This window comes from Sceloporus occidentalis, unplaced genomic scaffold, assembly GCF_023333645.1.
Source record: "Sceloporus occidentalis isolate IW3139 unplaced genomic scaffold, rSceOcc1.0.p SCAF_1, whole genome shotgun sequence".
NCBI lineage: Eukaryota > Metazoa > Chordata > Lepidosauria > Squamata > Phrynosomatidae > Sceloporus > Sceloporus occidentalis.
The window spans coordinates 280,729,834-280,743,797 of NW_028316981.1; the positions used below are offsets into that span (position 1 = coordinate 280,729,834).

Here is a 13,964-nt window from a genome sequence, read left to right on the forward strand (position 1 = left end):
AACTGTAATAAATATGAATATATTTCTAATGGTCAGTTCTTTTATTCTGAACAGGTTTCCCCCTTTGATTTATGACTCCTTTTGCAGAAGCAACTTTCTTCTGCTGTGTACTGAGCAACCTATGCATTTATAGAACACAGACCTCCAGAATATTTCCCAGGAACTAATGTTGCTTGGTTTCTCTCGGAGAACCACCAGACCTACTTTCTTAATAGGAATGAACTAGCTACTATCTAACTACAGAAACTATCCAACCATACAACACCAATTTTGTATGATCTCCCATTGGCTGCCTGTTCGCTTCTGGGCACAATACAAGGTGTTGGTTATAACCTATAAAGCCCTAAATGGCTTGGGCCCAGGGTACTTGGAGGACCGCCTCTCCCCATATAATCCGCCTGCACACTCAGGTCATCTGGGAAGAGTTTATTGAGGATCCCTTCTACAAGATATAGGTCAGCCACTCAAAGGGCATTTTCCATCTTGGCCCCTGGGATCTGGAACACCCTCCCTGAGGAGCTCCGCACCGCCACCTCCCTGGATCTCTTTAAAAAGAGATTGAAGACCTTTTTGTTTCATCAAGCCTTCCATGATGTTCCGTGATATGTGTGCCCCCCCCCCCATATGATTAACATCTTAGAGTATATTGCTGGCTTGGTTTAATGTTGATTTTATGTATACTGTGCACTGTTTTGTAAGTTTTAATTATCTATTGCAATTTTTATCTTGTATTGTATCGTTATTGCAATTGTTGTACACCGCTGTGATCGAATGGAATAGTGGTATATAAATATCATCATCATCATCATCATCATCATCATCATCATCATCATCATCTTCGGTCCAAAGCAGTGGCTTTTTCCATCACATGCTACCTGACCTTTTACTGAGGCTGAATGTGGTATCTTCTGTATGCAAAGTGTGTGCAGCTGTGATTCCCTCCTAATCTTTCAATCAAATAGCAATATATGGATTGAATAGCAGTGAATGAGCCACATGACTAGATTGACGATTTATTCAACATTTTTATTGGGGGCACATCTGCTCCATTTTGTACTCACCACATCAAATATTGGTAGCAATGTCAGAAGCTATATGTTTCTTTAAAAATCAGGTTTTAAAAACAGATTTTTTTAAAAAGTTGTCTCTGCACAGCTTTTTAAAAAAAAAAAGAAAAGAAAAAGAGAATGCAGTTTGCAGGAGATATGATCTGGGATTAATCTCCAGTAGCCACACAGAAATGTGTACCCATATCATACAGTGGAGTTAATCACACTACTGTGATGTGCGAAATGGTCAGAACAACCTATGGCAGAAAGACAGGTAAATCATTCCATGCTCACACCAACAGGACAGGGGTGGGGAGGTGGCTGGAATATCTCTTCCTACACTTACTTCTGTGCTACCATTCTTTATTTATCGCTGTTTCCATGTTACACCCATACAAAAAGTGCAAGTCTATATGCCAGTGCCTTCATTGAGGAGCCCACACATCAGGTGTAGTTTCAAAACCACTTTTATTCTGGTTGAAGAACCTAGTACAGTTTTTTTTCAAAGCGACTTAAAAACAGGACAACAGCTCCATCAATTTTAGAAAGCCAACATTTTTTAAGGAGGCGCATTTGTTAATATTGCCTTTTAAAGGCAATGTACAACTGATCCATTTAGCCTCTGCCTCCCTAAAAAATTAAAACAAAGAAATTTTAATGTTTTAAAAACACATTTATTTAACAGAAAAGAGCTTAAGATTTTTTTTTTAAGGTGGGGGAACTTAGAATAAAATAGCAGCATCTTGGGCAGCTAATGCAATCTTGTAGGGACAAAATCAATGTTAAGGTTATTTTCCCCCTAATTTTTTATCTGCCCATTTTAACCAGATCTTACTAAAATTATTTCCCCCCAAAAGAAAAGAATATTGCATTTTGAATTATGTCCCATAGAAGGCATTGTGCTTGGAACTGCCCATTCTGAAAGCGATTCTGAGTAAAAGCCACCTTAGGAATCGCTTCTCTAAACAAATACCATGCATAGCAAAAGCACTGTGTTAAATTGAACTAACATTCTCCCCAATGAAAAAGATCAAAATGATACTTTCCCCAAAAAAGCTTCATAGCTCATTGTTAAATTACAAGACAAAGCCACTTTTTCTACATAACAGCTGACACTGAAACATAAATTTTGGCTTTACACATTAAAACAAATTCTAGAAACATGACCTTTTCCAAGCTCCCTATGCCTTTCAGTTACTTGAATTTAAAGTCAGATGCACCCATACCATTCACTCTTCAAGACTGAAGATTTAGTGTGTGGGGGGGAAAGTGTGTATCTTCTTTTTTCAACACAAGTTAGAGAAGTTAGAACATGTTTAGTTTAGCATAATGACTACACATAGAACTGTCTTCCTCCATTTGCAAATGTAATTTACAAAAAACAAATCCTATATATCTGAATCAAATTTATCTCCATACAAAGAGCACTCCCAATTCATACAAATTTCCAATTATGATTCTATTTGGGTTTTTTTTAATGCATCTCCAGCTGAACGGTTTAGAGAGCCCTCAGGGCAGCTAGCAACACAAGTACCAACAAAATCCATACACTAAAATACAATTAGGAACACTCCCAGCCCATCACATCCAGCCTGTTTGGACAATTGGAAAATCTGAAGAAAAAATTCACCACATGCTTAGTCGCTGAAAATTGCATTTAGAGTACAGCCATTCACTCTCTCATTCATACACATGTATAGAAATATATCAAGAGACCGCAAGTCTAAGCCTCAAGTTAAGGAATCCATAACTTGTTTTGTCTGTAGCAGTTGTTATCATGATATAAACATCACAGTTCATATTCTAGAAGCCCTGTTATGTTATCTTTGTAGTTCAGGAGTTTTGGTTTTGCCTCTCTGCATCCTCAACCAGACAGGGAGATGCATGCACAGGAGCAGGCTTTTGCATGTGTATCTGCTGCTGGACTGAGAACATTTAGTAGAAATGGTACTGCGTATGTAATTTTCAAGACTCAGCCAATATATCCAATTCAGATTTACAGGCTGATAGATGATTCCTAAATCAAGACTGGAAACAGCTCACAGCACCAAACACATGATCAATACTGTCAAATCAAAGTGCTGATTGACTGTTTTGGGGGATTACAGGAACAGAAGGGCTAAATCTGGGCCCCAGATCTTCCTCTTTAACAAGAGTTTTAAATTCAGTTTTCTCTTCCCTCCAAATTTTTCAAAACTGTCTCTCTGACAATAAGCGAAGTATGAGAACCTACTGCTGCACATTCATGTTGCTCTATCAAAGTGCATTTTGGTTATATTACAAGAAATTACTTGCTATTCAAAGACCAGTCATAAGTTGCCCATCACAAACAATAATGCATGTTTTCCTACTCTTTAGATGTCTAGTGGGGAAGAATAAATGAACCTGATTAAAACCGGTGTACATTTTGGGTTGCTCTTTGTTGTGAGATGAAATGCAATTTAGGCCCCATTTGCACTGCAGAAATAATGCAGTTTGACACTGCTTTAACCGCCATGGCTCAATGCTACGGAATCCTGCGGCTTGTACCAGAGATCTCTGGTATAGCAGGTAAAATATGTCACAAAACAAATCCAAGGATTCCATGGCATTGAGCCATAGCAGTTAAAACAGTGTCAAACTGCATTATTTCTGCAGCGCAGATGAGGTCTTAGTTTACTTCTTCCTGAATAAATGTAGTTTCATTGACTGTAGTGAGACTAATTCAGTGCAAGAGAATTAAAGTTTCTAACTTGCAGCTATAGCCTTAACTCCTTCCAAATACATTCTCTGAACATGCCAGCCGTAGATGCTGGCAAAACGTCAGGAATAAACTCTTCTAGAACATGGCCACATAGCCTGAAAAAGCCACAAAAAACTATCCTTCCAAATCTTTTTCTGAAGGCTGGCAAAATTCCCACTGACTTTCAGAGGAGTTTGAACTGAACTCTAAAGTATGCTGAAATAAACCACATTCTTCAGGAAAGCAAAAGTCAACATATAAACAATCGCCTCACACAGCATCAAATACAAAAGATACTGGTAAATTTTTAAAAAAGGGAACAAAACTAACATACCTATAATGTTAGCAAATGATACAAAAAATATATGTACAAGTAGTCCTTAATGCTTCATTTTAAGAAGCACAGATTGCCTAACAGGTGAAAACCATAAAGAGCTCCAGAGGATATATCTTTTTCCTTATTTACTAAAAAAAGGTTCCTTAACTAATTGTAAAACAGAAAACAGAACCATGTTTTTAATGTTGTTAAAGAAGTGCAGAATTTGGTAAAATACTATTAAAACTGAAGTTTTGTGTTTCTATCATTATTTTTGCCCCATTGTTACCTGATTTGTTTGTCTGTTCAGATGAGAATCTTTGCTTATTTTATTTCACAGAAACATAAAAGTAACCAAAAATTAACTGTGGGAAATAAGTGTCACCAAAATAGGGCTTCCTAAAATTATTTTTCTTCTGTTATATAATATGAAATATATATGCCAAATGAATGTATATTTAAAAAAATAAAACAACCAAAATTGTTACTCTGTGTGATGTGAAAAGTAAATTGATGCCATGTTCAGAATGATTGGTCAAAATTTCACATGATTTTCTCTGAAGAATTAAAATTACTTTAATTACACTATCAGTCTTTGTTTTCATCTGTTTCCTTCAAAGTAAATGTCCTCTTCCAAATATAAACACTCTTAGGACACAAATCTAAAAATGGATAATACAGAGTGGGATGCCAACATCTGAAGATAATTTCCAAACAATATTGTTGGACTCAGTGATACTTTGCAATGTTTATATATTTTTATTGAATAAAGCAGCTTTGAAGGTTATCAGGCACTGCCCAACAAAATCTTTAGTTAAAAAGGAAATTTTCAATTTTAACGTTGAGCTAGCAGCCCAATACTATATAAAAAGGGGGACAAACCCTGTTAAAATAGCTCATAGTTTTAATTTTGAAGCCAGCTTTTACTGACGGTCTATACATTTCTTTTTAAAATAGAGGGGAGGAGGGAGAGATTGAACAAAATGAAAATTAACACAAAAATAAGTGTTAAGAGAACATTTTGAGATGATGAAAAGAAGAAAAAAAAAAAACAGAAAAAAGCTTATCCCCTAATTACACTTGAACCAGTAACAGCCTATAGAAAATGAAGTATTGCATAGCAGTGTAAGGATTCAGCTTTCCAAAAAAGGAACAAAAAACAGAAACAAATAATGAACAGAATGAGTTTGGTATTGACACAGTATCCATCTATGATAGTTAGTCATCCAGAACTATGTACATATTATATAGCATAGGCTGTAATAGTCCAGTTTTCTTCAGTCTTAAATATCTTCTCAAAACAGGATTTTCAATGTCTAAACAAAAACACTTCCTGGCACTTCTGTTACAATATCCATTTTTCTGACAAACACACTGTCAAGTCTTTTAAAGTGTCCCTTAAAAACAAAAGTGCCATTCTGCTACATATTCTTCAGAAAATCAGCAATCCACAGCTTTGGGCATCTTGCACCCACCACATACAGCTGCATCACCCAAGTCACAACTGAGAAATTATGTTGCCATTTATACAGCCCCTGCTGCACTTTGGGGTCTTCAGAGTTCCAACATTTGAGCTCTTAAAGCTTCAAGGAAATGGTCAACAAGCACCATGGTTAAAGGCCTCTATGTCCCTGCAGCGAGACAGGTATAGCACTTCTTTCTTCTTTTTTCCTTTGCTTAGGGTTTTTCCCCCACCAAAAAAGCACTTTAGATTAGAAATGTGTGTCCACAGCTCTCAACACAGCTATTTCTCCACCGCGGTTGTGAAGGAAACTTCAGTCCCATCCAAAGACAGATGGCTTTGACACCTTAGCTCCAGCTCAAGAGCATTCACTATCCAGAGGCCTCAGGACTGCTGCTGAATTATCTTTGTGGGCATTGAATAAAAACAGACAAACCCAAGAGTATTAACATCTTCATCGCCTCTGTTGTGCATATACTGGATAGGCTAGTGTGACATTGAGAGAGTCATTGTGCTGCACTAGTGATGTGTGTTGATAATGTAGCACCAGTTCTTTCAGTGAGTTGTACAAGTTATATGGCTCAGCGAATCCATAACCAGTAGGTGTTTTGTTGATAACACAGTGCTTCACTTCACCATCCACCCTAAGTGAAGAAAAAAAGTTGTTTTTAAGTTGCCAACACTTTGTTTCTCTTTTAAATAAGATGGGAAAAATATGCTTTGACTTGTGATTGTTGTGTAGCCAAAAACAACTTGACATATTTGTGCTGAACCAACAATATTTCAGTACTTTGTATTCACTACTACATTATATAAAATCCCCTCTTTTTTGTTACACTTCCACATCTCTCAGAATACTTATCAATCTTCAGATTTTAATCTTATATACTGTACATTTACCTGGGAGAATAGTATTCTACTGGTGCCCCTCCACCATCATAACTGAACTCTCATCTAGTAACTCGGGGAAGGGCAACTCTGATGGGAGTGCATACCAAATTTCACTCCATGGCCTCCTCCTCAAAGACCACAGCCTTTCCCCCAAAATCAGTCCTCTACCCAATTCAGAGGTAACCAGAAGTCACTTTTGATTTCAGTTTCTGGAGGTTCTTTTTGATGGGTGGTGAAGTTGGGAGGGGGGGGGGGTTAAGTTAAATAAAAGTAAATGTTTCCCCTTTGACAAGGTTGTCTAATTGTGTCCAACTGTAGGGGGCTCATCTCTGTTACTAAGCCAAGGGAGCCAGCATTATAAAAAATGACTCCATGCTCATGTGTCCAGCATGGCTGCACAGAACGCTGTTACCTTCCCATCACCTAAATAGGGGCACCTATTTATCTACTTGCACTTTTACATGCTTTTTAACTGCTAAGTTGACAGAAACTGAGACTAGTGATAAGCATATAAATATTCTAGATTAGTTGGTGGGACAAATAGGTTTGTAACATATGTCACCAAAATGTTTAGCAACCACTAGGATAAAGAAATTAACAGTTATATAAACTGGTGCCCTCCAGATATGTAAGATGACAATACCCATCTTCCTCAGCCATTGGCATGCTAGTTGGGGATGATGAAAATGGTCAATCATCACAACTGGAAGGCATCATACTGGAGGAGGCTAGTTTAAAACAATATCTTTAATTGTTTTTTGTTTAAATTTTATTCTAGACAAGAGTGGGATTGAGATAGGATGGGGAAAAGGAAGACTGATTTATTGCTCAGTCTACTGCTTCATAAGTAGACAAAAACAATTAGATACATACACAACAGAGCAGGCATAGCAGCCCTGTTTACTGCTTTCACGAACAAGGAATGTTCCATCCCGTTTTCCACGTAGTAAATTTTCAGCTTGACTTCTGTTGATATTTCCAACATTCCATGTGCGCTCATCATGATGAGGCAAATCCTCATCATCTTCCACCATAGAGTATTGGCTATTTAAAACACACAAATTAATTTCATTAATGACTTGAAAATATAGCTCATTTAGCATTAATATAGCTCATTTAGCATTTTCAAGCAAAGTTCTGCAGGCTTAGAAACAATCAATTTCCTAATCATAGTTCCCTCATTTATCTTCCAAAATTTAGGAAAGCAGAACTAAAATTTCAAACTTGTATATCTGCTATTCCAAACTTTGCATGTCAAAATTCATTAAGAATATGAAAATTATTATCAGCTACCCATTATAACAATAAAGAAATTAAAGAAAAATAATATGCCATGCAGTACTTGTTGTATGGCTACTAATAAGGTTGCTACACTGGTGACAATGCTGAACAGTTCAACATGAGGTGATTTGGGGTGCACTAAGATAGTAGCAAACATTATTTCACACAGACTACTTGTTGACTGAAAACAGATATTGCTATCAATCAATACCAGAAAATTGCCTTATGAACAAGTTGGGAGCAATGCAAATTGTTCTTGTAAACAGAGTGAAACAGCACTAGAGTCCCCCTGTGTTTTTCTCTGTAGATTTTGTTATTTGTCTTCTTTTGCTGAATGCTTAAAACTTGTTGCATTTTCACTCAGTTGCTGTTCCTAACAGGTATGTTTACCTTAAGTCACAAGTGTGGATTCAACAGAAGATTATGGCCCTTTTATACACTGGGTCTGGTACATAAGCCAGTGAACTGTGTGCAACTGCTGTATGGACAGTGATTGCTTCCCTTTATTGAAGAGAAAAGAAAGGACTAAAGACCACCCATTTAGGTAATGTCTAGCTTAACAACCAGCATTATAATATCCATCTTGAACCCAAATTCGAAGGAGAAGTAGATGACATATAAAAGCTATATCCCTTTCCCCATAGTCTTTTGAAGTCAAAAGATACAAGCCTAAAGTATCAAGGTAGCGAGAAAACTGGAAATGTTAGCCTTCACTTTTGAAATCTATTTATTTATCTTAAATGATTGAGGACTCATCTCTTAGGCTCCTGCTGTCAGAAAAAGTAACCATGATGCCTAGGTGTCCTTGTAGAACAAGGCACCATAAGGCATCTTGCAGTAGCCTATGAGAAAATTTACATCCTGTTGTTGAGTATGTTGTGCTCAACTAGAATTTAACTGACATAAAGCTCACAAGGACTTTGGATACTCACTCTTCTGTATTTTCATTGCCAAGCCATTCATTCAGCTTCTTTTGCCGAACACCTTTCTGAGTCAGCCACCTGGAAAGTAATTTTGAAGACATGGTTAGTTATGGTAATAGTTATAAAATCTGGACTCTGTGGAAGGACTGCACTTTTATCTGTCAGCTATAGCTACTTACATCAAGTACTGGTCTCTAGTCTTTCTGAGCTGTATAAGGTCTGGTTTAATGCTGTTCATGCGTTTATCAATCTCCCTGTATTCAGCAGCTTGCTTCTTTAAATCTTCTTCTAGTCTATGCCGACTATCCACAATTTCACTGATTCGAGATTTCAATTTTTCATAGTTGTGCATAATTCTAGGGGGGGAAATATATGTTATAACCTGCTCAGATTCTCAGGCACTGTCCAGGTTTGTAGTTTTAGTGCAATTTTATATAATTGAAAATACAGTTACTACCAACCTTTGTATTTCTTTCTCATTTCCTTCCCGTTTGAATTTTTCAATATATTCTTTGCTGTATCGCTCCTGTGTTTGGCACTGCTCCTCAAATATTTTTATGGTTTCATTAAATGCTTCAATAGCAGTTCTTTTCATCTGAATTTCCTAAACAGGAGAAGACTTGCAACATCAGTAAAGCTCTGAAAATGATTGGTTATTCTGCATTTAAAGTACATTGGTAGCAAGATTCTTTTTAATACCAATAAACCAACATGAGAGGTTGCCTACATAGAATCATAGGGCTGGTTGGGGCCCCATAGGCCATTGAGTTCAACTTCCTACTCGAGCATCCCTAGCAGGTAGTTGTCCCACCTCTTTTTGAAGACATCCAGAGAAAAAGACCCCAGCACCTCACTAGGTAATTGGTTCCATTGTTCAGCATCTCTTTGTAAAGTTCAGCTTCAAAACATTAGACCTGCTCCTACCCTTTGAGGCAGCAGAGAACAACCTTGCACCTTCTTCTATGTGGCAGTCCTTTAGATATTTAAAGAGTACAATCATGTCATCCCTCCGTCATTCTCTCTGATGTACAGAACATCAGTTTTGATCATGGAACTCATCCAATCAGATCATTCATCTGACTGATAGTTGGCATTATCTAAACTAATTGGCAGAAACCCTGCAGGGTGTCAAAGAGTACAGTGGGCCCTCCACATCTGCTGGAATTAGGGACCCAGGACTCCTGTGAAAGTGGGAAGGCTGCAAGTCTATGGTCAACACCCACCAGAAATGCCTAGAGAAGTATTCTCTCTAAGAATCTCTAGGTACTCCAAAGCAACGTCTGGTGAAAGCTGGCCATTGAGTTGTAGTGAAGAACTTAAGAGAGAAGATATGAATCAAATCCATGAATGATTAAATCTACGAAAATCAAAGCAGCTAATGTGGAAAGCCGACCATATTCTTTCCGTGCCCTAACTGGAGATGCCAGGATCTCCTCCTGGGACTCTTCACATGCAACAACTACCTTGCAACAAATTTCTTCTGAAATTATATGTTTACATAGATTGTTATCTGTGATATGGCACAGAAAAGAAAAATAAATCCTATGCAGACTTGTCTTTGCTTTTGGCCATGCTTGATGACATTCTTTAGAAGTTAGGTTCTCTGCCATATACTGCATATATGCAAACTTACAAAAAAGATAACTTATAAACATACATACATCTAATGTATCATCAACATTTACACTACTTTTAATACTATGAACATTTATTTCTAGTATTACCTTCATCTAAGAATTTTCCCAATTTAAATTTGGCTAATTCCCCAACATGACACAGTGGTTTAAGTGTTGGACTATGACTCTGGAGATCAGGGTTTGGTTCCCAGCTCAGCCATGAACCCTACTGGATGAGCTTGGGCATGTTCCAAGCCTCAGAGGAAGGCAAAGGCAAACCTCCTCTAAACAAATCTTGCCAAGAAATCCCCATGATAGGTTCACCTTACGGTGGCCATAATACAGAAACAACTTGAATGAACAACAACAACAACAACAATAACTCTCCATAAGCACTTTAACACGGTTTGACCATAAAGTCATTTTCTTAATTTTAAAACAGTCTTGTTTTAGAGAGAGTTTTATAGTTAACTAACAAAATTACAGAATTCAGACAACTGCAAACTACATAATTCTGTTTGATCAAACAGAATTGACAACAATATCCTTATCAAAAACAGCTCCCTTCTTACTTGCTGGAAAAAATACAAGGTGGTCATCCTTACAATAAAGCATTAAAGCGCCACGTGTCATAAAATAACAAACCTGTTTGCACGCAACAATCCTGCTAACTCAGAAGCTACTTCAGAGATGTTTTAGCTGGAGATGCTGCACTGTGCAGGAGGCTGGACAAATGAGGTCACTTCCAACTCTATGATTCCAATTCTATAACTCTACTACAATGCAGGATGAGTTTTTTTTTTTAAACAAGGAACCATACACTAATTCATCAACTGAAATATTTTCCCTAAAAAGTTTGTTTCTTCTAGATATACTATGGGGACCATTTGCAAGAAACAGATTCCTAGCTGTTCAACCCTGCTGATGTAATCAGTGACTGCGACATCAGTGCAGTACGCTAAACATTCATTTCCCTGCTGTAATCAGCATATTTTCTTTATTTTGAGTCAGTAATTACTATCGTATTAGTGCACCTGCAAGTGACTGGAGAGCAGAACATTTGCAAATTGGTTGGTACTCAGCATATGGAGAATATGATCATAGCAGTCAGATCAAAATCTCTGAAATGTCAAATTTTGAACTCTGAAAATTGTTAGCATGTGTCCTAATGTGGTAGATCACTGTATAGGTTCGGTATGTGACTGATATTGAACTCTGCTCACCTGAGATGTTCTTGTGTAGTCCTCATAGAGTCTGTCATACTCTCTGTTTTTTTCTTGGAACTGGATATTATATTCATGTAATTTCTTTCCAACAGCTTCAATGCTATCTTCTTTCACAACTTGATCCTGGAAGAAGACATACATACAAACAGACCTAGTGAAGAACATTTTGCAGTATGGGTGTTTTCCATAAAATAATCATCAAGCAAGTATTATCATTTGTAAAAGAATTAATATCCACACTTTAAATTTTCCTACAACATGAGGAATTGATTCCACACAAGACTAAGTGCACTGCAGATAATATTGGCACCAAAAGCAGATGTACAACACTCACATTTTATTGTGGAATAAGCTTATCTGACCATCAGATGCAACGATAGATTCTAGCCTAACCCAAAACTTTCATACCATGAGGAATCATAAGTTTGTCCTTTTTTTGTTACTTAAAATTATTATCTATGCAAAGAAGTCATGATTATAAATAAAAAGTGATTTGGATGTTAATGCATACTGTAGGAAAATAACTTTGTTATAGCAAAAAGCAGTACACAGAATCCTGTGATCAGTTTATATGAACAGACACATTGTGACATGAGTCTCTTGATGTAGAAAAGACCCTATTTTTGCATTTGATGAAGTGAAAGACATATTCTAGCGATAATTAGGCATAACACTTAAAGGTGACTTCAAGAGAAACAATGGCTGAGATCCTGCATTATCAGGATTGTTGTAGTTACACCTGATGATGCAACTTCCCCAATAAGATACTTTTTCAGCCTGGCAGTGCCCCAGTTGGAGGACTTCTGAAGCACTGCAGACCAGGGAACTGGAACAGGACATCTGCAGCACATGTCTAGAATAGAGAGCTGGAAAGCCCCCACCCCACCGTCTTGGGGTCCTGCCACTACTTCTCTCAAGATGCCACGCTACTGGTAGATCACTGACTGGTAGATCACATGTCATTTCCCAGTGTCAAGATCTGTAACCCCTTGGAAACCGCTTGGTTGGGGTGCTTCCAGGTTTAAAAGGTAGGGTTTGGCAGTCATGTCCAGTTGTTAACAAGTGTACAGTCGGCCCTTCTTATACACGGATTTTGTATACATGGATTCAAGCATCCATGGTTTGAAAATATTCAAAAAAAGTATAAATTTCAAATGCCAAACCTTGATTTTCCATTTTTTATAAGGGACACCATTTTGCTATGTCATATTTAATGGGACTTGAGCATACATGGATTTTGTTATACATGGGGGATTTTGGAACCAAACTCCAGCGTATAACAAGGGTCCACTGTAAATGTAACTGCCCAGCACCTATGAGATCATAGGTCCAGTTTATGATCTCATAACTACTGAACATGATTCTAGTCACTGTTTTTAAAGACCTTTATTTAAAATGCCCTCACAGATTAATTTAAGGCTAATCCTTCAGAAGATAAGCTTACATTTTTTCTGTAATTCAAACACCACCCAGGAACAAAGTTTTACCTGTTGATACTTGGATACAGGGTAAAGCAATTTAACATCCAGTTTCGGGTTATATTGAGCTAAAGACTCATTCCGGTAGTGGTTTATTAGCTCAACCACAGAATTGAACGTTAATGGATCCGAAAAGCCATATTTCCCATCTCGGTGAAATATTTTAATTAATTTATTATTTCCTCCTTTCCTGTAAGTAAAATTTAGAGGGACGAAAAAAGAGTTAAACATGTTTACACTGAAAGCCTTTCTTAAATACAGACATATTTTAAAATGCTTCAATGAAAAATCTTGATTCAGTTGTCTTCACCTTAGTGTAAGCGTATAGTCCCCATGCATTTTGGTGGAGGCATCGCGTACCAGGAATGTACCATCTGCAGTGTCACGAAGCTTTTCATTGACTTCTTCCCTGCAATGGAACCAAAGGCAACATCTAGTTCAGCTTCTTATTTTGAAATCCCAACAACAACCTATCATTGCAATCAGCCAATCCCTTTATTTATAACCTGCTTTTCTTCTCCAAGTGTGGGATTCAAGGCAGCTTACAAAATAAAAAATAAATACAAGTAAAACTACAAACAGCTAATATATATATATATATATATATATATATATATATATCTCTAAGATAAAAAAAATACTACGCTTTTATCAGAAAAAATACTAAGAAAATACTAGACTTTTACTAGGAACATACTTTTTGCCCACTTTATTTTATAATTTTGCAGAGTGCAAACATTTAGAATCCACAGATCAACTCTTCTAGTTATTTGCCTTGCCTAACACAGTTATTATATTGGATAGTGCTTCCCCCACTTGTTCTAAGATGTTTATACCATGAAAAATACTTATGTCATCCTATTTTTTAACCTAAATACAAACATTACAAATAATGCCACTTCTCAGTCTTCTGTAGTAACAGTGTGTTAGATGCTTTAAAATGTTGTTACTCTTGACATGTTTCTAAAATCACCCCTGCCCAGTAGTAAATTGACAGTGA

At 37.0% G+C, this 13,964-nt stretch overlaps 1 protein-coding gene across 5 annotated transcripts in view; it reads right to left on the reverse strand.

The window, feature by feature from the left end:
- Nucleotides 1-1,005: 1,005 nt before the first annotated feature.
- The window catches only part of LOC149323975 (phosphatidylinositol 3-kinase regulatory subunit alpha), a 77,690-nt gene continuing 64,731 nt past the window's right edge, over nt 1,006-13,964 (reverse strand). For all 5 annotated transcript variants that reach the window (XM_089494877.1, XM_089494886.1, XM_089494895.1 and 2 more), the window contains 8 exons: nt 13,275-13,373; nt 12,974-13,154; nt 11,484-11,609; nt 9,106-9,248; nt 8,824-9,000; nt 8,654-8,722; nt 7,314-7,484; nt 1,006-6,193 (listed from right to left, as the gene is read on the reverse strand). In XM_089494877.1, the coding sequence (XP_089351003.1) occupies nt 6,004-6,193; nt 7,314-7,484; nt 8,654-8,722; nt 8,824-9,000; nt 9,106-9,248; nt 11,484-11,609; nt 12,974-13,154; nt 13,275-13,373 (1,156 nt within the window). In that variant the 3' untranslated portion in view covers nt 1,006-6,003. The remainder of the gene's footprint in view (nt 6,194-7,313; nt 7,485-8,653; nt 8,723-8,823; nt 9,001-9,105; nt 9,249-11,483; nt 11,610-12,973; nt 13,155-13,274; nt 13,374-13,964) is intronic.